This window comes from Paroedura picta, chromosome 1, assembly GCF_049243985.1.
Source record: "Paroedura picta isolate Pp20150507F chromosome 1, Ppicta_v3.0, whole genome shotgun sequence".
In the NCBI taxonomy this organism is placed as follows: Eukaryota; Metazoa; Chordata; class Lepidosauria; order Squamata; family Gekkonidae; genus Paroedura; species Paroedura picta.
Window position 1 is genome coordinate 129685257 of NC_135369.1, and position 21901 is coordinate 129707157.

Below are 21901 nucleotides of genomic sequence, written 5' to 3' on the forward strand. Positions count from 1 at the left end.
CTGAGGAGATCAGAACCATGCCCGAACTTCCACAGTTTCACAGGGCCTGCAAGAGGGAGCTCTTCCACTAGGCATTCGCTTCCACCAGGCAGTCTGACTGACATAGAACACCTACTGAGCCCCCAGACACCCCCCTCCATGACTGAAAGAATTAACCTCCCAATGTTACTGTTAATTGTTTTTTATATATTATAAATGTGGTTTTGTAATCTTTTGATGCCTTATTTGAAAGTTGTTGATGTTACAGTCTGTATATCGTTCCATGTAAGTTATATAATGTTCAATGTAAACCACCCAGAGCTGCAAAGAAATGGGCGGTATAGAAATATAAATAAATAAATAAATAAATAAATAAATAAATAAATAAATAAATAAATAATGTGCACCTGACCTCTACGTGTATTTTCCTCATTGAACAAATAGCCCCCCCCCATTTGTTTCGGGCCTGGAAAATGCCCCGGGGGGGCTTCAATCCTCTTTCTGCACATACCCCTACCCTAATTCGGCATTGAGGACTTGGAACTTATCTGATAACCAGGCCCCAGAGAGGATACAACAAAATGTAGTTAGCCCCTCAACTGATGACCTTACTTGTGGAACCTACTTTTTCTGTCCTCCTGCCTCAAATCTGCAATAATGGGATAACATTACAGAATTGATAGCTTCCCAAGAAAATGTATTTTTGGATATGTTGCTATTAATTGTTTCCCCCCCACCTTGTTTTGTATTTACAAACTTAGTGAGAAAACTGAAATAAATATATAGCTAAGAACATATTAATATTAATTTTCTAGTGAAGCAGTATGAATTTAAATATTATAAAATCTGGTAGTTCCTATCATCATAGGTAGTGGCATCCAGGATTCTTTTGACAGTCCAGTTTAGAGATAGGGGAGGGACCTGGTTAAGCACTTATCCATAGCAACAGGATTTAAGAACAGATCATTTCACAATGTTTCACTCCAGGAAAAGTGGCCTGTCAGCAAAATTAGAAGCTGACTAGCTTGCTGTTTGGTTTAACACTTCAACTTGGAAACCGTTATGTGAATTCAAAATGAAAATGAATGAGAATTCAGTCAGACTTGTTGGATGATGAAGTGAACTGTTATTGATAGATCTTGGTTTGGTGTTTGAACAAAATGTGCACAAGATCCAATAAATCTGCAAAAAACTTATGCTGTCGCCCTTTCCTTATTCCCTCATGGAAAAATGTTAATAGTGGAAAAGCTGGACAGACAAAAAGAGATCCTACTATATCCTTTTTATGTACCTTTTATATTAGTGCACACCTAGGTAGTAGGTGCAAACTTAAATGGACTCCGGGGAATGGTAGAAGACAGGAAGGCCTGGAGGATCATTGTCCATGGGGTTGCGATGGGTCAGACATGACTTCACACCTAACAACAACAACAAAGTAGTGTGTCACTTTAATTAACCCATCTCAGTGGACTTAGAAGTGTGTAACTCTTTGGCTTAGAAATACAAACATCATTCAAGTCCAGTGCATGACATGTTGCACAAAAATCCACTGCATCTCTTTTAAGAGGTATGCTAATAAAACAGTATGTTAATATTTCTTGGTAATTGCAGAGTACATTCATATTATATATTCGGATGAACTGCAAATATTTATAAACATTGCTTTTAATTATTTTTGGTTAAAATATTTTTAGATTGTAAATAATTATTTCAGTTTTATCTTATTATAAAAAAAATGTTACCACTTAAAACCCCTATCCCCTGTCTTGAATGTAATAACAACAAAGTAATGTATAGGTGCATGTGTATAAATATATGGAGTAGTATATATACCACTGTAGTATGTACGTGTGCATATGTGTATTTGTGTATGTATGTATGTATATTTGTGTTTGTATGTGCATATATATGTATACATATAGTACATAAGTACACATAGTATTTTTAAACCACTCAGCGGGAGCGGTATAAATAAAATGCTAAGGGGTGTGTGGGGGGGTGCTCGGTCTGGGATGGGGGGCAACGATTGGCCTCTTGCCCCCAGACTGACGAGTCGGGAGGCACGAAGCACCTCCCAACCTGCCCACCCCCCAACCTGGCCCGCCTTTGGCTGACAGCGACCATTCTTTCTTTCTTTCTTTCTTTCTTTCTTTCTTTCTTTCTTTCTTTCTTTCTTTCTTTCTTTCTTTCTTTCTTTCTTTCTTTCTTTCTTTCTTTCTTCTACCCATACATCCACCCACCCCGCTAGCACCCACTGTATTTTTGGTACAGCAGGCTTAATATCTAGTATATGTTTATATGTACTGTAGTATATGTAAGTATATAGGGAATTGGTTAGAGAACCGCACTCAAAGAGTTGTTGTCAATGGTGTTTCATCAGACTGGAGAGAGGTGAGTAGCAGGGTACCTCAGGACTCAGTGCTTGGCCCGGTACTTTTTAACATATTTATTAATGATCTAGATGAGGGGGTAAGAGCCTCTTGTGGTTCAGAGTGGTAAGGCAGCCGTCTGAAAGCTTTGCCCATGAGGCTGGGAGTTCGATCCCAGCAGCCGGCTCAAGGTTGACTCAGCCTTCCATCCTTCCGAGGTCGGTAAAATGAGTACCCAGCTTGCTGGGGGGTAAACGGTCATGACTGGGGAAGGCACTGGCAAACCACCCCGTATTGAGTCTGCCATGAAAACGCTGGAGGGCGTCAGGGGTCAGACATGGGTCAGACATGACCCAAGGGTCAGACATGACTCGGTGCTTGCACAGGGGATACCTTTACCTTTACCTTTAGATGAGGGGGTGGAGGGACTACTCATCAAGTTTGCAGATGACACCAAATTGGGAGGACTGGCAAATACTCCGGAAGATAGAGACAGAGTTCAACGAGATCTGAACACAATGGAAAAATGGGCAAATGAGAACAAGATGCAATTTAATAAAGATAAGTGCAAAGTTCTGCATCTGGGTCAGAAAAATGAAAAGCATGCCTACTGGATGGGGGATACGCTTCTACGTAACACTGTGTGTGAACGAGACCTTGGGGTACTTGTGGATTGTAAACGAAACATGAGCAGGCAGTGTGATGCAGCGGTAAAAAAGGCAAATGCCATTTTGGGCTGTATCAACAGAGGCATCACATCAAAATCACAGGATGTCATAGTCCCATTGTATATGGCACTGGTCAGACCACACCTGGAGTACTATGTGTAGTTCTGGAGGCCTCACTTCAAGAAGGACGTAGATAAAATTGAAAGGGTACAGAGGAAAGCGACGAAGATGATCTGGGGCCAAGGGACCAAGCCCTATGAAGATAGGTTGAGGGACTTGGGAATGTTCAGCCTGGAGAAAAGGAGGTTGAAAGGGGACATGATAGCCCTCTTTATTTGAAAGGTTGTCACTTGGAGAAGGGCAAGATGCTGTTTCTGTTGGCTGCAGAGGAGAGGACATGCAGTAATGGGTTTAAACTTCAAGTACAACGATATAGGCTAGATATCAGGAAAAAAATTTTCACAGTCAGAATAGTTCAGCAGTGGAATAGTCTGCCTAAGGAGGTGGTGAGCTCCCCCTCACTGGCAGTCTTCAAGCAAAGGTTGGATACATACTTTTCTTGGATGCTTTAGGATGCTTAGGGCTAATCCTGCGTTGAGCAGGGGGTTGGACTAGATGGCCTGTATGGCCCCTTCCAACTCTATGATTCTATATATACATATTTACTTATATATATACTATAGTATATGTGTGTGTATATATATACATATACATATACACTATTATTATTATTATTATTATTATTATTATTATTTCAATTTATTACCCAACACTCCCAATTGGCTCGTGACGCGTTACAAAAGTATGAATAAAATCTCCAGTAAAACTCCCATTAAAACCCCAGACATAAAACACAGGTTCATAATCACAAATCAAGGAAAGAAATGGTGGAAAAAAACAATTCAAACCACAATCCATTCCCCCCCCCAATAGAAATCACAAAGAGGGAGGGGGGCAGATGGAACCCATGGCCGCCATGCACATTGCACTATTTCTAGACTGTATACTATTTCATGACTGATATGGTTTGATGTTTGCTTCTCATAATTAAAGTAAGATCTTGACCTGATGTTTAATCACGTTGCAAAGAATATATATTATGGACTTCAGTACTACTGTATTAAATTATTTTACTATGTATCACTGCACCTCAGAAGCTGTAGTACATAACTTTAGAAATACTTTGGGATCTTTAGTTATATTTCCAGACCTGTAGGTACATTTTGCAGTATCTCATATTGATTTTCAGGATTAGCAGAAGTCTTTAAAATACGTTCAGAGATGTATGTTTGCAACTGTCACTAAAAAGAAATTTGCCTACAGTATTATGCAGAGTTGTGAATGAAATGCTTACAGTTTAGCTAAATGATATCTAAATGAATTTGGCACCTTGCTCTCACATTTGGATAGGTTGGCTAAGCGTAGTAAAACAACATTCCTGTGGTTAGACTGTTTGATCAAGGCTACTTTCATAAAGCTTGTGTTTGAACATGTGTAAAATGATACTGAGCGGTCACTACATTTGTCTCTTGTGGACATGTCCTAATTCTTTGGATCAAAACACATGGCCATAACTACGTACATCAAGCCTTTTATAACAACTTTATGTACACAGGTCGAGTTCCTGAACTATTGAAAAATGATCTGTTACAGGAATGGGTTATGGACAGATATGCTGATAAAAACTGTTTTCATGCACTTTGTTAAAATCCTTGGAGATATTATAAACATTGTCTTGAAACTATAACGGTAAAGAGATTTATGTTGACACAAATATTTCATGGGCTGTTGAACTGTTACAGTAATTACTGTAAACTGCATAGTCAACAGCAAAAGTTAGTTTGTTCATTTATTTATACCCTGCCTCTCCTGGCAGCTGCTGGCCCAAGGCGGCTCACAATAAGACAATAAAAACAAGAATCCAATATCAACAATAAAACATCCCCAGCCCCAATTAAAACAACCTAATATTGAAACAATAGCAACAAAGCTTGCAAAGATCATCTGTTTCTACAACAGTGTCATTGATTGATGGGAGTATATTTGAGCAGCTACAGTATTGTTCCTACTACCCAAGAAGGATATAACTAAACTTTGCTGACTGTTATGTGTACCCAGCACATCAAACATCTGTAAACTAAAACATAAAAATATAAGAAGAGCTCTCCTGGATTAGACCAGTGATCCATCGAATCCAGAATCCTGTTTCATCCTGTCTAGCCAGTTCCTCTGAAAGGCCAACAAAAGGGCATAAAGGCCAAGGTCCTCCCCTGATGTTGCCTCCTGCCTCATGGGCTACGATACTGGCACTGCGCAAAGACCCATCATCGTGCCTCTGCCATAGGCTAGTTCGCCCCTTTGTCACGTCAAGGAATGCAAATGTTGCCTCCTGCCTCTGGGATTCAGAGGCTTAGTACCCAAATGATAAGCCATTGATAAATTTATCCTCCGTAAATCTATCTAATCGCATTTCTGAACATATATTCTACATTAACTCAACAATCATTGTTTTACAGATTAACTCAACAATTATTGTTTTACAGATGAACTGTAAAGATTTCCCCCCACCCTCTTGTACCAGTTGGGTATATGGAAATCAACTAAGATTTTGTGGATTTAGTTGAATATTATTTTTGAGTCTACTGATTGTTGGGGTAAGTGCTCTAAAACCTTGTTATCAGTGAGCACTCTGTAACTGACAGTGCAAAGGCTTTGTGGTGGATAGGCAACTTTTGCTTGTTTTCTTTTAATGTTTTGGTTAGGTCTGACCTGAAGTGGGTGGTGGTAATGAGGGCTTTCAGAGAAAAAGCTTTACATCCTGCAAATGGAATCCACGTGCCTCATTCTCCCCCACCCCCAACCAGTGAGGTTCTCTAGCACTGGTTCTTTGCCTGACATTCTCTTTGCATGCCAGTTGGTGGTGGCATTTGTAAGCTTTCAAATTGTTGGTCTCTTCTGCTTTCCCCCAACTTGATGCTGCCATATAGCCAGTTGGATTTAACTACATTTTGCCATTCCTGAGAGTAAACAAAGCTATTGCAAACTGAAGATAATGCAAAGTAAGGTTTTCTTTACTGTTTTGCATTAGATTCATTTGAACTTAGTAATGTTGGCATATAGCCAGATCTTATTGTCTGTGTGCCAGTGACTTTTTTCAAGGACAAAATTTTAAATAGTGGCCTACAGTGTCCTACAGTACCTGATTAGTGCCAGATGCAGTTGCAAAGCACAACTGAAAGTTATATGCTTTAGGGAAAGAGCCGGGGACATTTCCTGCCCCTTCCACTACCCCATAGCCACTGGGGAAAAAGCAGACTTTTGGTTTGTTCTTATTGTAAAATAGTAATTGATCAGAAATTGGCTCAATGTGTCCAAAGAGAATGTTTTGCTGTTTTCTGATAATTCTGTTTATATCAGCAAATGGGTCAACAAAGGCTAATGAATTGCGTACTACTGTATCGGTTTCTTCAGTTTAAATACAAATGTTTCAAACTTGGTAGTATTACTTACAAGAAATTTTTTTACCGAGTTTCAAAGTGGCTTAAAATTGCCTTCCTTTCATCTCCCCATAGCAGGCACCTTGTGAGGTAGGTGAGGCTGAGAGATTTGTACTGCCTCTGTATGTCACTGACAGAATATCTGATCCATGCAAATTTAATTAAGCCTTTAACTTTCATTGGTTCGCTAGTCCAGGTAATGGATGAGGTATGGAATTGCAGAACGGCATTCAATATGTTGTCTGCATAACTAGCTTCCTAATGTTTGTATCAAAAATTCCTTTTCTAGCATTGTTTTCCAACATTCAATTTGTGTTTTGCAACTGTTCTATACTTCTTGCAAAAGGTGTTGGGAGTGTTTTGAACTAAACATTTAAGATTATGATACTGAAATTCATAGTTTTTCACAGTTACCCTTGAGACAGGTAAGTGGTGGCTACACTCTAGTTGAAAGCTTTTTAAAATCATGAGACATTCTGTATTTTGATATATATTTTAGTACCGTTTGTTAAAATGTGATGCCATAGATTATCTGTTACAGTGTCAACATAAAGCAAAGCAATTACAGCAAGTAAAAGAAACTTTGTTTCTGATGTTGTTTTCTATATTGACCATGTTTTGTTATTTTGTTTTTATTCAGGTGCCTGTTTTTTAAAAACAATCCTGCAAAGTATTAGTGCATATCTCTAGAAGATAGCTGACCATTGACAACTTCACAGTACAGCTCACGACATCACCAGCATTTCTCATGTTAACAGTTCTGAGCATGTTTTACTATATATATCTTCGGCGCCGAGCCAGGACAGCTACAAGAGGAGAACTGATGAACAATCGGAGAGCCATTGAATCAAGCAGACCCTCACCTATTAATGTTGAATTAGTCCAATATGCCAAAGAAGTATTGGATTTTAGTTCCCATTATGGTAGTGAAAATAGTATGTCATACACTATGTGGAATTTGGCTGGAGTTCCTAATGTTTACCCTAGCTCTGGTGATTTTACACAAACAGCTGTATTTAGAACTTATGGAACTTGGTGGGAATTGTGTCCTAGTGCCCGGTTACCTTTTACAAGAACACCACCTAACTTTCATAGTCATGACTATGTAGAGCTTGCTTTTGAGGAACAAGTTTATCCTACAGCGGTACATGTTTTGGAAACTTACCACCCTGGTTCTGTTGTTAGGATTTTGGCATGTTCTGCAAGTCCTTATTCCCAAAATCTGCCAGCTGATGTAAGGTAAAATCTCAGCTAATTTATTTTGCTTTCCTTTTGATGGTATCTGAAACTGTTTTATAGAAGTTCATTTATTCAGATGGTTGCGTGATTTTTCCAAAATGCATATATATAATTCCTTTTGGTTATAAATATTTGGTCTGAATTATAGTTTTGGTACATCTGTAACACTCCTTAGTCAGAAGGTTTTATTCTATTTGGAATCCTGACTCATTGGTAAAAAAAAAAGGTCATAGTTTATGATTCAGATAACAAATCATGATATTCTGAGAAAACAAAAGTCTAATTACCAGGCAGCATGTAAAGGGAGTAGGGAGGGAACAAGCACATAATCTCAAGAATCCTTCATACTTAATGAAGCAGCTAACTAGTCTAAATCATGTCTGTATATTTTTCACTAGCAACAAAAATATAAGAAGAGGCCTGCTGAGTCAGACCAGTGTTTTATTTAGTTTGGAATCCTGTCTCACACAGTGGACAAATAGTTCTCAAATAGTCCACACTAGGGTTGTGCAATGCGTCCGCCAAAGCGGCTGTTCCTGCCCGTCGCAGCCAGTGCTGCGCCTCAGGGGGGGAGGCATGGGCGCCGGTGTGCCGGTTGATACACACACACAGGCGCAGAGCTCTGCACCTGCGTGTGTGCGTCAACCAGCGCACTAGCAACTCCCCCCCCCACAGCGCTGGCTGCTATGGGCAGGAATGGTCACTTTGGCGCCCGCATCACACAACCCTAATCCACACAGTGGAAAAATAGGCCAACAGCACGGCACTGAATCTGAGACTGTCCCATGGTGTTGTTTCCTGGAACTGGTATTCAGAGGTTTACTGCCTCTGGATGTGGGGGTTCCCTTTAGCCACCATGGCTAGAAGGTACTAACAGAACTACCCTCCATGATTCTGTCTAATCCCTGTTTTAAAGCTGTCTATGCTTGCATCCATCAGCACATCCCATAGCAGCAAAGACCTGTTTTTAATCACTCATTGAGTAAAGAAATATTTTTTTCTGTCCTGAATTTACTACCCATCGACTTAATTGGATGAGTGCAATTGAGTTTCGTATTTTGAAAAACAATGAGTTTCGTATTTTGAAAAAGGTCTCCTCTATCCACTGTCTTCACCCTGCATATCATTTTTTAAATATCATTTTGTAAACCCCTTCAGTCATTTCTTTTCTAAACTGAAATTAAACTGAAAACTCTTTAGTCTTTCCTCATAGGAAAGGTGATCCAACTTCTTAAACATCCTGATTTTGCTCTTCTGTACAATTTCTGGCTCTGCAACAGCGTTTTTGATATATGGTGACCAGAGCAGACTTGAGCACATGCTTACCCAGTCAATGTGAGGGTAGTCAACCAGTATCACAGCATTCTTTAGTCACATCCCTTATTTCCTACTGTATCTTGATCAGCCTCAGAAATTTGATCACATTGACATACTTACTGTTCAGTAATCCTTAAAGCCCAGTATGCTCACCCATATAACTTCTGTTGGGGAATTCATTCCTGTAATGTTTTCATGTTGCAAGTTTCCATGGTTGAGGCAAGTTTTATATCCCTGGGTCTAGAAACCCTGAGCAGATTTAAATTGTCTGAACTTAAAGCTCTTTGGGGGGCATAAAAGAAGAGGTGATGGGAGGGAGAGATGCTCTTTTGGGAGGCAGTCCCATAGTATCCAATACCATATTCTTAATAGCATTGTGTTTCTGCACAATGTAACCCAGCCTCTACTTATACAAGTTCCCCTCCCCCTGGTCAATGGTGCCCCGCTTTACGAATGTTAAAATCTGGTCAGCTTACCTTAAATATGTCCATCAGTTCCCAGCCTTTCTTCCCCTCTTATGTTCCACTATTTTTCAATCCAAGCAGAAGCCTTATGAGTATTTCTGGTCCTTAAATAACATGGTGAACAGAACAAAATGGTGTCAACCTGTGAAATTAAATAATGCACATTTCTGATAAATTGAAAGTGAAAAATAAGAGTCTTGACTTTCAGTAAACCAGTGTCTCTGCCTTAAACATGATGTTTTGAGATAAATTAATGCATCTGCTGTTGATTCTGTTATTGTTTATCACTCTTTCTTTTTCACTTTATCAGCACATTGATTTTTAAACTGTGCTTTCCAGGCTGTAGTTGCCTCATGTCAGTGAAATTTACCTTTTTGGGGTAAGAGTTGCAGCAGTTCTTGTAGTAGTAACTTTTTGCAGTTATGCTGCAAAGAAGGCTTGAAATACATGTGCAGGTATTTTTAGTCTTACTACACAAATGTGTTGTTTGTTCTCGGTGACCAGTCTGAAATAATTGTGCTATGGTAAATTTCATTCTTCTACAGCTTTTTTGTCTGCTAGCAGTAGAACTTGGGTATTAGGTGCGAATCATTTTGGATAGTCAAATTCTGTATATGTATCTGATGCCTCTAGACATCTTCAGGTCTCAATTCATAGCTATGGTGGTTACTTTTAAGACTCTAAGCAGTCTTGAGGTATTTAAAGGATTGCCTGAATTTGTGTGAGCCTGCTTGTTCAAAGTGACCATGCTATTTAAAAGGCCTACCTCAGTTATAATGCTTTGGCTGTGGAACCATAGACCTGGCGGAAGAGTTCCGTCTTTCAGCTCCATCCTGAAATGCAACTTGACTATAACAACTCATTTGTATTTTTAAAATTAAATCCTATAGAGAGAGAGAGATGTTAAAAAGAAATTAAACAGAAGAGTCAGTAAGTAATGTTAATACATCATCTAATATTTTTCTTTCTCATATTTTCATTCTTTTGAGGCATATAAATTATTTTTAACTGTTCTATCAACTACATTTTTATGTATTTCATAATTATGTTTAACAAAAAGGAACTTAGTTAGCATTAGTAATTCTCTTTGTACTTACAATGGTACTTTATGTACAATTTTCTTTTTTAGGTGGGAAGTCCTTTGGTCAGAAGCACCTACGAAAGTGAATTCACCGCAGGCACGGCAGTTTTCACCTTGTATCAAACAGATAAACTTTCCTACAAACCTAATTCGCCTAGAACTAAATAGTTCCCTTCTGGATTATTACACTGAATTGGATGCAGTAGTATTACATGGTGTGAGAGAGAGGCCTGTACTTTCCCTTAATACTACTATGATTGCTATGGATGATCTGGATGATGATGATGAAGAGACAGATAATGTCTTGGATTGTCTGAATAAACAGTTTAGTGCAACTGCCTTCAGAGAATCAACAACTAATGGATATTTCGATAAATTACCTTATGAGGTAAAGGAACTGAGATTCCTATTAGGCTGAAATGGAATTGCTGTAACTAGTTAGGATGCAAAGATATAGCACAGATTCTGATGTGTCACTGATAAAACTTCATGTTCTGCTTTTGTGCTGTTTTTTAAGAAGCCCCATAATCTAGATACATTTTGGTAAACCATGGGTTCTTCTCATATCATTTCCCTCAATGGTAAGAAACATATAAAAGTTGTATTTCATCAAGGTACTCAAAACCAATATTAGATTTGTTGAGGGCCAGTTATTTATGGATAAAGTTATGGGAATAGTGTATTTACCTAGATGAACTACAGGACAGAATGTTTTTATAAGAATTGACTTTGGCCATTTGTGTCTTTTAAAATGATTTATTTAAGTCATATTGATTTTTGGGTCACTGAAGCAGTTGGGTCACTGAAGCAGTAGGTGCAAACTTAAATGGACTTCGAGGAATGGTAGAGGACAGGAAGGCCTGGAGGATCATTGTCCATGGGGTTGCGATGGGTCGGACATGACTTCGCACCTAACAACAACATTGATTTTTGGAATTTCACTGTGTTGTTTTATGCAGCTCATAATCAAATTATTCAAAAGAGATGTATGCATTTTTTTTCTCTTCAAAACCAAAGATTTTTCATTTTGAAAACCTTTCCATCTGTTGAGATGATAATGCTGCTGTCATTATGAGAACTCTTACTCTTTTATTGTCTCCTTTTGGTGTGCAAAAAAAAATTCAAAAATCCCTCCAAGGCTCTTTTTTATGTTAACTGACTGTTTTAGAAGCAGAAACATCAGAAAGAGACAACAGCTGCCATATTTTCTCCCAGTAATGCATGATAACTACAGCGGTTTAAGATAGGCTCTGCATGTTATTAGTTTTCAAAAGCAGATATTCGGTGGCATTCTGGGAGTCAATCTGAATACATCATGTCTCCTCACATATTCATTATAGTATCAAATTGTGCTTTATGCTAGGGTACACACACATACATAAAAAGCAAATTTTTGACAAGACACCAGACTCTACGCTGGTAATGATTAATGGCTATTAGCCTGTAGGCTTGGATTCTCTTAGCTTTGTTTAATCAAAAGCAAAAAAGTACTTTAGTTACATCTTAATGTCATAATCTCAGTGACATTTCATTATACCCTTTTCATTTCAGGTATTAAGTGTAATTTTAGTCTAAAGTGGGATTAACTGTTCTTGTGGTGATACTGACATATTAGGAGATTTTATCTCTGATGTAGAGTTAGTGATGTGAAGATTATTAGATATATTAAAATGAAACTTGTTAGAAGGGATGTTATTGAGTTCTTTATAGCCTTATTTACCAAACTATAATAGAGAACAAAAGAATCACAATTTTGTTTTTTTGAAGAACACAGTTTTCTTATATTCTTGCAATTGAAATGGCTATTGCCGTTATTGCAATTATTTGTCTGAAGATCACTTTTGGGTTTTGACTCACTTCTGTGTTAGCTTACAAATCATAGTGCCAAGAATGTGATACAGATTCACAGGCTCCTCCCCAGTGCTCACTGTCTGCATTTCCCTCCTTTCCCATTTCCTGGCAAACTGCTCTCTTTGCCAAGGATGGGAAGGTCAGAATCTGAGAATACCAAGATAGGGGAGAAGATGCATGCAAGCCAGCTCTTGGATATGAATGATTAAACTGTGATGTGGATAACTTTTATACCTGCAAAACCAAATATACTTATGATTTGCTGGTTTGAGCCACTTTAAAGGCAGAGGCAGGATGGCTCAGTGATTCAGCTGTGGAAAAGTATAATACTGTAATAAAAGTACATTAAAAAAACTCACCCACATCCCCATGCCAGTCATCCTCCCCTTCACTGGGGAGAGAGTCCCATAGCTTTGGTGCCCCTGCTGAGAAGACCCTCTCCTGGGTTGCCGCCCGCCTAATCTCAGAATGCAGACACCCAACACGGGATCTCTGAAGATGACTGTAGTGGTTGGATAGTTTGTAAGGGAATAAGTGCTCCTTTGAATGTGTTGATCCAAAAGTTCTTTTCTAAACTATACTGTACTTTTCTAAGTATGGTTTCATTATTTACAGTGGTTACAGTATAGCTGGAAAACTTAAGCTTTTCTGTGACCCATTAATTTTAGTGGGATAAGTTAAGCATTTCTATAATTACACGTGCCTAACACTGGCCAGAGCATTACACAACTAAAGGAAGTGATGCAAGATCGGAAGACATGGAGACAGCTGAGCCATGAGATCATCAGGAGTTGGACACAACTGAATGGCTAACAACATCAACTTTCGCATTGGGATTTAAGTACTTGTAATGTTAATATAGTAATGACCAGCATGGCTAACAATATAACCATAGTTGCATTTGTATATGTGTGAGTTTATAGACCTGTAAGAGTACAAAAAGATATATTTGTATGGGAAAAAACTTGGGACTGAAAACACTTTTAGTCTTCTTTTGTTAAAGTAGAAAACCAGAGTTGTAAGCAAAATTAATTTTCTCTTTATTTAAAGACCCAAGAGGAATGTTTATGATAACAAAATCAAAAACAGGGTTGGGGGAGCAAGGTAAAAGATAAATAGACAAATGACTGGGAATATTTTTAAAAATTTATCCTGTATGGTGTATTTAATTTTTTTAAAAATCAGTGAAGTAATGGAAGATGGTAGAAGGCAATGACCTGATAATATTCAATTGGAGTTAAGCTTTTTGCTGATGGGTAACAGTTGGTGTGATCTGCTTTTCTGTGTTTTTCAATATAGCTCATCCAGTTGATTTTGAGTCACCTTACAGTTCCAGACCTATGCAGTCTATCTCAGACATGTAAGCTACTCTATCAGCATTGCTGTGATCCTCTACAGTACATTCACATCAGTCTGCAACCTTATTGGGCAAAGATAAATGACACAGCTCTGGAGTACCTACAGCCTCGCTGTGTCCTTGTCCAGTGGCTGAATTTATCTTGGACTGGGAACAGAGGAACAATTTCTGTTTCTGCATTTAGCAGGTCAGTGCATTGATATATTAAATATCTTGAGAAGCTTTCAGTAGGAGCAGAATAATTCTTTTTTAAAAAAATAAAATACATGGCTCTGATCCAATAACAGTAATTCAAAATCAGAAACAGATTCCACTCATGAATTTGAGTTGATGGAATGAGATTAAGCAAACTCTTACGTGTATATTCTGGTGTATGGTTGAAGGGCACATGATATATCAGCTGTGGTAAAGCTAAGGATGTGCAGGTCTGGTCAGTACCTGGATGACAGATTCTGTAGGCCCCCTGTGTAATGCTGCCTTGAGGCCTATGACAGCAAACTTAGCAGCTAACTTTTGCATGTCAATCACATCTTCTTGTGGGAAGACTCAGACTTTGTCTCTCGGCTTCCTTCCAGCCCCTCAATAGCTGACTGAGTTTGAAAGCGCCAGTCATATTTAAATTGGTAAAAGGCATAGGAGTTCATTGGTTATCTTTTTCTGGTATGTTTGTGAGTTCTTATCAGGGCAATCACTTCTTTTTTCAAATTAAGTTGAAGCTTTTAACAGGTCATACATTAACGGTCAGAAATATGGGCATGTGATTTACTTCAGGCATGAAAGAACAAGTTAAACTTGGGAACACTACATTTGTTAGGCAATGGGAAACTGAAGCTCCCCTAATGTCATTAAGTCCTTAACATACCAAGCCAATCTGAGAAAATAGGTTCAGTGCCAGGTACAGAAAATGCTTGGTATAGAAAATCATAATGACAAAGCCTCTGTTTTAACTCATTATTCGTGACATCCAGCCAGAAGTGTTAAATTTAGAGTGTAAGCAAGGTTAAACTAGCAAGGATGCTTGAATTGTATGGTTCTTGATGTGCTTCCTCAACACAATCTTTTAATTTTACCAATATTGCCAAGATAATAAGTTAGTAATTAACTATGGTAAAACAAAAGTTTTGGTTTTCTCTAAGAGCTGGCATGCAATGACTTGGTCTATTGGAGGCACTTCAATAGAACAAGTCAAAACATTTAAGTATCTAGGTGTTACCTTCCAGTATAACCAGAAATGGAGCTCCCACTGCCAACGAGCTATCAATCTGGCCAAATCCTCATCTTCTTTGATAAAACAGTTGTTTTTCTCTGTGAAAGGTAACCAATTTATCCCTGCAGCAATTAAAATTTTTAATGCCAAAGTAATGTCCCAGCTCCTGTTTGGATGCCCCTTATGGGTTCCTGCCTTTAATAAATCTATTGAGGGTGTTCAATCTGCTTTCTATAGGCAAATTGCAGGGGTTCCCAACTGTGTCTCCTACCATGCCATTTGCGCAGAATTTGGCCAAATTAGGGTAGAGACAAGGGCCTGGATAGCTACTTTTAAATTTTGGGTCAGACTGTTTTTTAGAATAGAAACTGGCAGCCTTTTAACTTGTCTAAAAAGTGACCCTCTTAAATTTCAATGGTTCCAGGCTATTGAACAAAAATTAGTCTCCATTGGCATCGATCTGAACTCCCTACTACCTCTGGAAGAAAAATGTATCTTCCGGATTATTAAACAGAGAATTTTAGACCATGAGCAGCAGGAACTCATACCTACCCAGCCTCGAGTCTGCTCACCAGCATTCTTTGGCATCATTATGCAGAGAAATATTATGCCTTCATATTTGCATCTCCTTGATGTCCCACCCCTGAGAAGAGCTTTTCTCCTCGCACGAATGAATGCTTTCCCCTCAAAGGTCTTAGAGGGAAGATTCCACCATATCCCATACCATGCGAGACTCTGTCCGTGTGGTTCTGGTTGCCCTGACTCTGTCTCACACATTTTGTTAGACTGCCCCTTATATGAGCAGTGTCGGGATGACAGCTTTGTTGCCTTGCTGGGAAACAAGCCTTCTGTAAGTAAATCTATGACCTTGCAATTTCTGCTCTCTGACAAAGACCCAGAGATAACCATTTTAGTTGCCAGAGTTTTAACTAAGATGCTTTTATAATATGCTGCCTACCTTGTATTTTATCTCTTATAGTTTATTTAATCATTTTAAGATCTGTTTGGTCATGTAACCCCATTTTATTATTTTGTTGAAATTTTAAACCGTATTTTTATATGTCTTATACTTTTTATGCCAATAAAAGGTTACTGACTGACTGACTGACTAATTGGCAGCATAGCTAACAGCAAAAGAACTAGGGTATCAGTTCTTAAACCAAGCAAACTAAAGGGTGGTTTTCCAGTTGCTTTATATGTGCGCTTCTTCATAAGTTTTGTTTGCATGTATTTTTCAGCATGTCATTTATGCTCAATGGCTCAGTTTTAATTTCCTATTCTGTTCATTGTATGACTCTGGGACTGCAAAACACTCTGTTATTTAAAGAGTAAAAGTAAACTTTTACTGATAGAGCTGCTTTACTAAATTGAGGTCAGACTTTTGAAGAGGTGATGATTCTGATCCTTAACTGTGGTTAAGGAAATATATTTGCCTCTAGCTATCTATATATTTAATTGTTGCTCAATGTACAGATTTACAAATCTGCTGAACTACCACCTCTTATGCACAGTGGTGGCTGTGCTGGGCTGTTGTTGGGATGCTGCTGGTTCCTAGCAGTGGAACAGCAAGGTCTACCCTGGATTTCAGCATGCACACACACTAGGTTCCGCCACGCTTCTCTATGGCAGTGGTGTGTGTGTGTTACTTCCACAAGTGTGAGACTGCGTACCAATGCAATTCCATCTTCGTAGAAGGTTTTAAAACGTTTAGCACAATGGCACCGTGAAGCCTAATTGGGCATTTCCTGTCCCACAGTGGGTAGGGGAGGAGTGTGCATGGGCCTGGCCTCGTATGACTTCTGATGGCGTCCATAGCAGAAAAGGGAAGCTGGAAAAATCAGCATGCTTGCAAAGTGGCCCTAAAAGAGGCCGGGGCTGTGAGGGGGCTGGATTGTAAGGAGGGAATTGCATCACTGCCATGCAAGCGCAGGCCCAGCCTTTTCCCACTGTGCATAATCAGTCTAAATGCAGCTCTAAATCTTTGCTTAGTTAGGACTGGGAATTCTGGACCTCATTCTGGAAATACTTAAGGAACGTAACAGTAGCCCACTAAAACCTGACTTGCTTTTTTGGATCTAATATCTTAAAATTAGAAAAAGTTTGGACTTGTGTGAGAACAGGGGAATATAAACTTTAGACAAATTATTTCCTTCCACTAAGTGAGGAGTTTTCTTAGAATGTAAAGAATCTTGCTCCTCTGGAGAAAGCGTTTCATTAGAGAAAACATTTCACATAGCAAAAAATCCTGTTATATAACAAACAATTTACCGTATCAACATTATTCTATAATTATAATTAGCATTTTATTTCACTGCAGACACCAAACTGTTTGTTCCAGATTTGCTTTATTAAACTATCAAATTCTATGGACCAATATATTAAATTTTTTTGGATTTCAGTTGCATTAATTAGTTTTATGTCTTATAAATTCTGAGGTCAGCTTTGTAGTGTCAATTTAAAAATATAGATATGGAAAGAGAGAGTTGTTTACATACCCGAGAAGTAAATATTAGGAGAAAATGTGCCAGAACTCCATGGAAATAGAACAAATTAAAATGACAATCTAAGAAATCTGACACAAGCAAATACTGTATTGCCACGAGAGGCTAAAATGCTTCAGGCATATGAACATCCTGAGGCAAAGCTGAAGGTATTTTAACTTATTGATAATGTCCATCTCCTTAGGGCTGTATAAAAATGTCATAATGATTCACTCAAGAGAATTACTAAGTTTCCTAAACTTCTGTGTCTGTGCTAAAAAGGGAATTGGAGAAAGGCGAAATGGGGGAAATCAGAGATGTTAATATATATTTTGTTAATGTTTGACTAATTTTGTATTCCTAGAGAAAACACTATGCATAGTGATGTTACATGAATCATATTCCGTAATGGAATCAGAGTACAGTTTTTATTTTCATTTTTATTTACTTCACGAGCATAGAAACCCGTTGTATCTGTGAATACAATGGGAACTAGAGGAAAGAAGACTTATCCAGGGTTGGGCAGGGAAGGGCAGGAGAGGCCATGGTGGGCCCTCAAAGGGTGGGTGGAAGGTTGGAGTCAGCTCTTATAAATCAACATCCAACACAAGTTCCACAAGAGGAGAAAGAGAGGGTCAACAACACAAATGATGCCAGTAGTGTGTGCTGGATGTGTTCATGGGGGTGACTTCAGAGGCTCTTTCCTCCACAGACAGTTAAATCATACTGTCAGCAATGACTATGCAGTCAGTTCCTTCACATACATTTCAAAGAGGTTTCAACACTCACCATGATCTAAGTGACTGGAGAAACACCTGTTTATGCTAGATGTTATGAATACTAGCATATAGACAATAGAGTTAATGCCATCATAGGAAAAATCATAGGACGCTTATTGATCACTTCCACCATCTTTCAAAAGAGGACAAATCAGTGAGCCAGATGTAAATTCCTGATCAAATTCTTAAGAGATAGACGATTCTGGATATCATTTGTGCTTCAGCAAATTAACTATTGAAATACTTTGGAAGTGAGACAAACTCTGTCTGGGTGAAAATAATATTGAAATAAATCAGTTCATATTTTATTAATAACAAAATTATACATTATGAATATTTTTTAAATTTCATGGTCACTTCCAGCTCTTTTAGGTTTCTTTTGGTAAATGAAAATCAAGCACTGCATGGAAATACTTATAAAAGAGTTTTGATTGAATTAAGACACTGGGAATGGTTTGTGTTGTGTTGGAGGAAAATATAAGATTCCTGTTGACCTGAATACAACTGGGGTTGCCCCAGGGAGATGGATCTATTAATTTCCTTCCACTAAGTATTCCATCTCTTTCAAGATTCCTCACAATAGAAGGGAATCTATTGTAGTAGTTGTAGTAGTTGCACTGCCTAGAAGTTACAATGGACCTCCAGGACACTCATCCCATCATCTGCAGTGAGTGTGACATGATTGCCTTCCTCCCAGAAGACAAGACAGACTACATCTGTCCCAAGTGTAAGCTGGTGAAACTTTTGGATGAAAGGATTAGGGGATTAGAAGACAGCATTATTACTCTGACCCAAATTAAGAAAGGGGAGGAGTTCATAGACCAGAGCTGTGCAACTCGGAATAAAGAGGATACAACCAGTCCTGAAGAGGATAAGGGGATTGACCTCATTACGGAGCCTCTGCAGACAGTTCAGAAAAAGACTCAACGGCGTAGAGCGAGACAGTTCTCGGGGCCTTTGGAGCTCCAGAATAGATTTCAGGCCCTTGCAGAGGAGGTGCAAGTGTCAACGAGGGAAGAGGTCCCAAAACAAAGTCTAAGACAAAGTGAAGAGGCCACGGGGACAGAAGGAAATGGAGTTGAGAAGAAAAAAAAAAAGAGTAGTGGTAATTGGAAACTCCTTGCTAAGAGGAATGGATCGCTATGTGGCTGGGCCCGACCACCTAACCTGAGAGGTGTGTTGCTTGCCAGGGGCGAAAATTAAAGATGTTTCAGAATGGCTGCCCAAACTCCTGCCAGCAACCTGGCCAGCCCCCGCCTTCCCCACTTGATCTGGCTATGAGCTGTGGCCCAAAGCTACCTTAAGCTTGCTTGGCCAGGGGAGGGGACCCTTTCAAGGACCATTCTTAGGAACAAGCTTTGAAGCTATTTTTTAAATAAAGCGATGCCACAAACTATAGAATCATGCCTGCTTCAAAATATCAGTTTTAGGTCTGAACTGAAACTGGTAATTATTTAAAAAAACAAAACATACTAACATTCTTTAGAGGATTGTCCTTTTGACAAAAATAATTTGTTCAGAAAGGAGTACAGTTTATTTTAAGATTTTAAATTGTTTCTCATACTATGAGGACATGTGAAAAGCCTCAAGGAGACACTTGGGCCTGTTGCTGAAATCTGTCTCAGAGGGAAGAAAATTCATACAAGAAGGCATTTCAGTATAGTAATTACTATGAAACCCAAGGGTAGATCACAAGAAGTGATGATTACACATGTGAATTTTGCACTGAGTACATGCAATAGGAAAATCTATTGCAGTCTCTGTATTTGCACAAAGTATAGTATTCCTGTATACAAATTTTATTATGTATGAAATTGACAAACTTAATAGTAATAGGATGTTTGTGTGGTTGAATTTCCCCTCTTGCAACTATGAAAGGGAAAAAATAGACTGCATATACTGCTTCCTCTAGGTCTCTGGAAATGGTTAGGGCTAGCTTGTGTGTTTTTATTGCTAATATAATACTGTTCTATTAACTGGTTAATAATTGTTCTGCTGGTATGCCACTTAAAGTTTATATTACTTTAGATAGTTGTTAAAATATGTAATAGAAATAAGTTTCTAAACACTTTGTGTGGAAAAATGGTACTTCCTTTCCTAATGAATTCATTTACATGAACGTGTTTTTTAGGTTTCTGAAAGTTTGTGGTTCAGAACTACAACGTCTGGAGTTGTCTTGTGGCCATTTCCTCAATGAGGCTTGCCTGGAAGTTATTGCTGAGGCATGTCAAAATCTTCAGGAATTAAATCTCTCCTCCTGTGATAAGCTGCCACCTCCAGCTTTTAACCACATTGCCAAATTGTACAACCTTAAACGTCTAATTCTTTATCGAACAAAGGTAGAGGTAAGAGCAGCAATTTAATTCCTTATACATTTTCCAGGTTTTTAAAAAACTTTTGGGAAAAGGTGAATTTACAATCATGTTGTAAGTATACAAGTAAATATGTAACTTCAACATGAAGTAATGCAATAGAACATATTAAAGTGTTTTCTTTGTAACTGCTCTTGAAATACTGTGTTTTTCTTATCTTTTCAAACACCTTATTCTGTGCTAATAAATACAGCTTGCATCTGCTAATCTATGTTGCTGATTAACACAACTGAAACCATCTAAAGAATCATTAGTGTGTGAAGTTGGAAATTTGGAATTTTATCATGTGCATTTTGGCTGTTTGTTAGAATACTGTCTAGTATTATGAGGTAGAATTTAGATTCAAACCACAATGTAAAAATGTTCAATTTCAAACATTTATAGTCACTGCGATTACTTGTATTAAATTATAGTTTTCTAACTGGCATGTGAGTACCTTAACAAGACTTATGCTGTTTGTGTAAGTATTTGACAAAACAGAGATTGATCTCAAATTAGATTAGTTATTAGTGATGAGAGCAGAAGCTAGAACACCGAATAAAACAAATTTTATCCTGCTTTTTTTTGTTGGTCGCTTATTTATATTTACACACATCCACAGAGAGAGCAAGAGTATGCACACTTTATTCTGCAATCATAGATAGCCAGTTCACATTTTGTGTGCATATTTCGGCTGGAAAAAATCTCTCCTTAAGATTATTGAAATTTATGAAGAGACAAAGTATACACATTTGACGCATATCCAGTCTTCATACTGAACTGCCTACCAGTTTGGTAGGCAGTTCAGTATGAAGCCAGTTTGGTGTAGTGGTTAGGAGTGCGGACTTCTAATCTGGCATGCCGGGTTCGATTCTGCGCTCCCCCACATGCACCCAGCTGGGTGACCTTGGTCTCGCCACGGCACTGATAAAACTGTTCCGACCGGGCAGTGATATCAGCGCTCTCTCAGCCTCACCCACCTGACAGGGTGTCTGTTGTGGGGAGAGGAATGGTAAGCCACATTGAGCCTCCTTCGGGTAGGGAAAAGCGGCATATAAGAACCAACTCTTCTTCTTCTTCTTCTTCTTCTTCTACTTGTCACTTCAGCCAGCTGATCTGATCTGATTAACTGTATTTAATACATATGGCCAGGTATTTGTGTATTTGGCTTACAGGGAACCAGTTTACATAGTCTCATAGTGCCTTTAGAATATATCCAGGACTTTTCTTCATTCATTAAGGCCCTTTGTAAAATTCAGTGA

The 21901-nt window shown here is 38.5% G+C and overlaps 1 protein-coding gene and 1 long non-coding RNA gene across 2 annotated transcripts in view; one reads left to right on the top strand and one right to left on the bottom strand.

Annotated features, from left to right (window-relative positions):
- The window catches only part of LOC143820633 (uncharacterized), a 54678-nt gene extending 44842 nt beyond the window's left edge, over positions 1-9836 (bottom strand). The window contains exon 1 of the long non-coding RNA XR_013225427.1: positions 9546-9836. This is a non-coding gene — a long non-coding RNA (uncharacterized LOC143820633). The remainder of the gene's footprint in view (positions 1-9545) is intronic.
- The window catches only part of FBXL4 (F-box and leucine rich repeat protein 4), a 56839-nt gene that overhangs the window by 6529 nt on the left and 28409 nt on the right, over positions 1-21901 (top strand). Inside the window, exons 2-6 of the mRNA XM_077303670.1 lie at positions 5560-5670; positions 7154-7752; positions 10663-11002; positions 13765-14009; positions 20420-20633. Of these exons, the coding sequence (XP_077159785.1) occupies positions 7262-7752; positions 10663-11002; positions 13765-14009; positions 20420-20633 (1290 nt within the window). The 5' untranslated portion in view covers positions 5560-5670; positions 7154-7261. The remainder of the gene's footprint in view (positions 1-5559; positions 5671-7153; positions 7753-10662; positions 11003-13764; positions 14010-20419; positions 20634-21901) is intronic.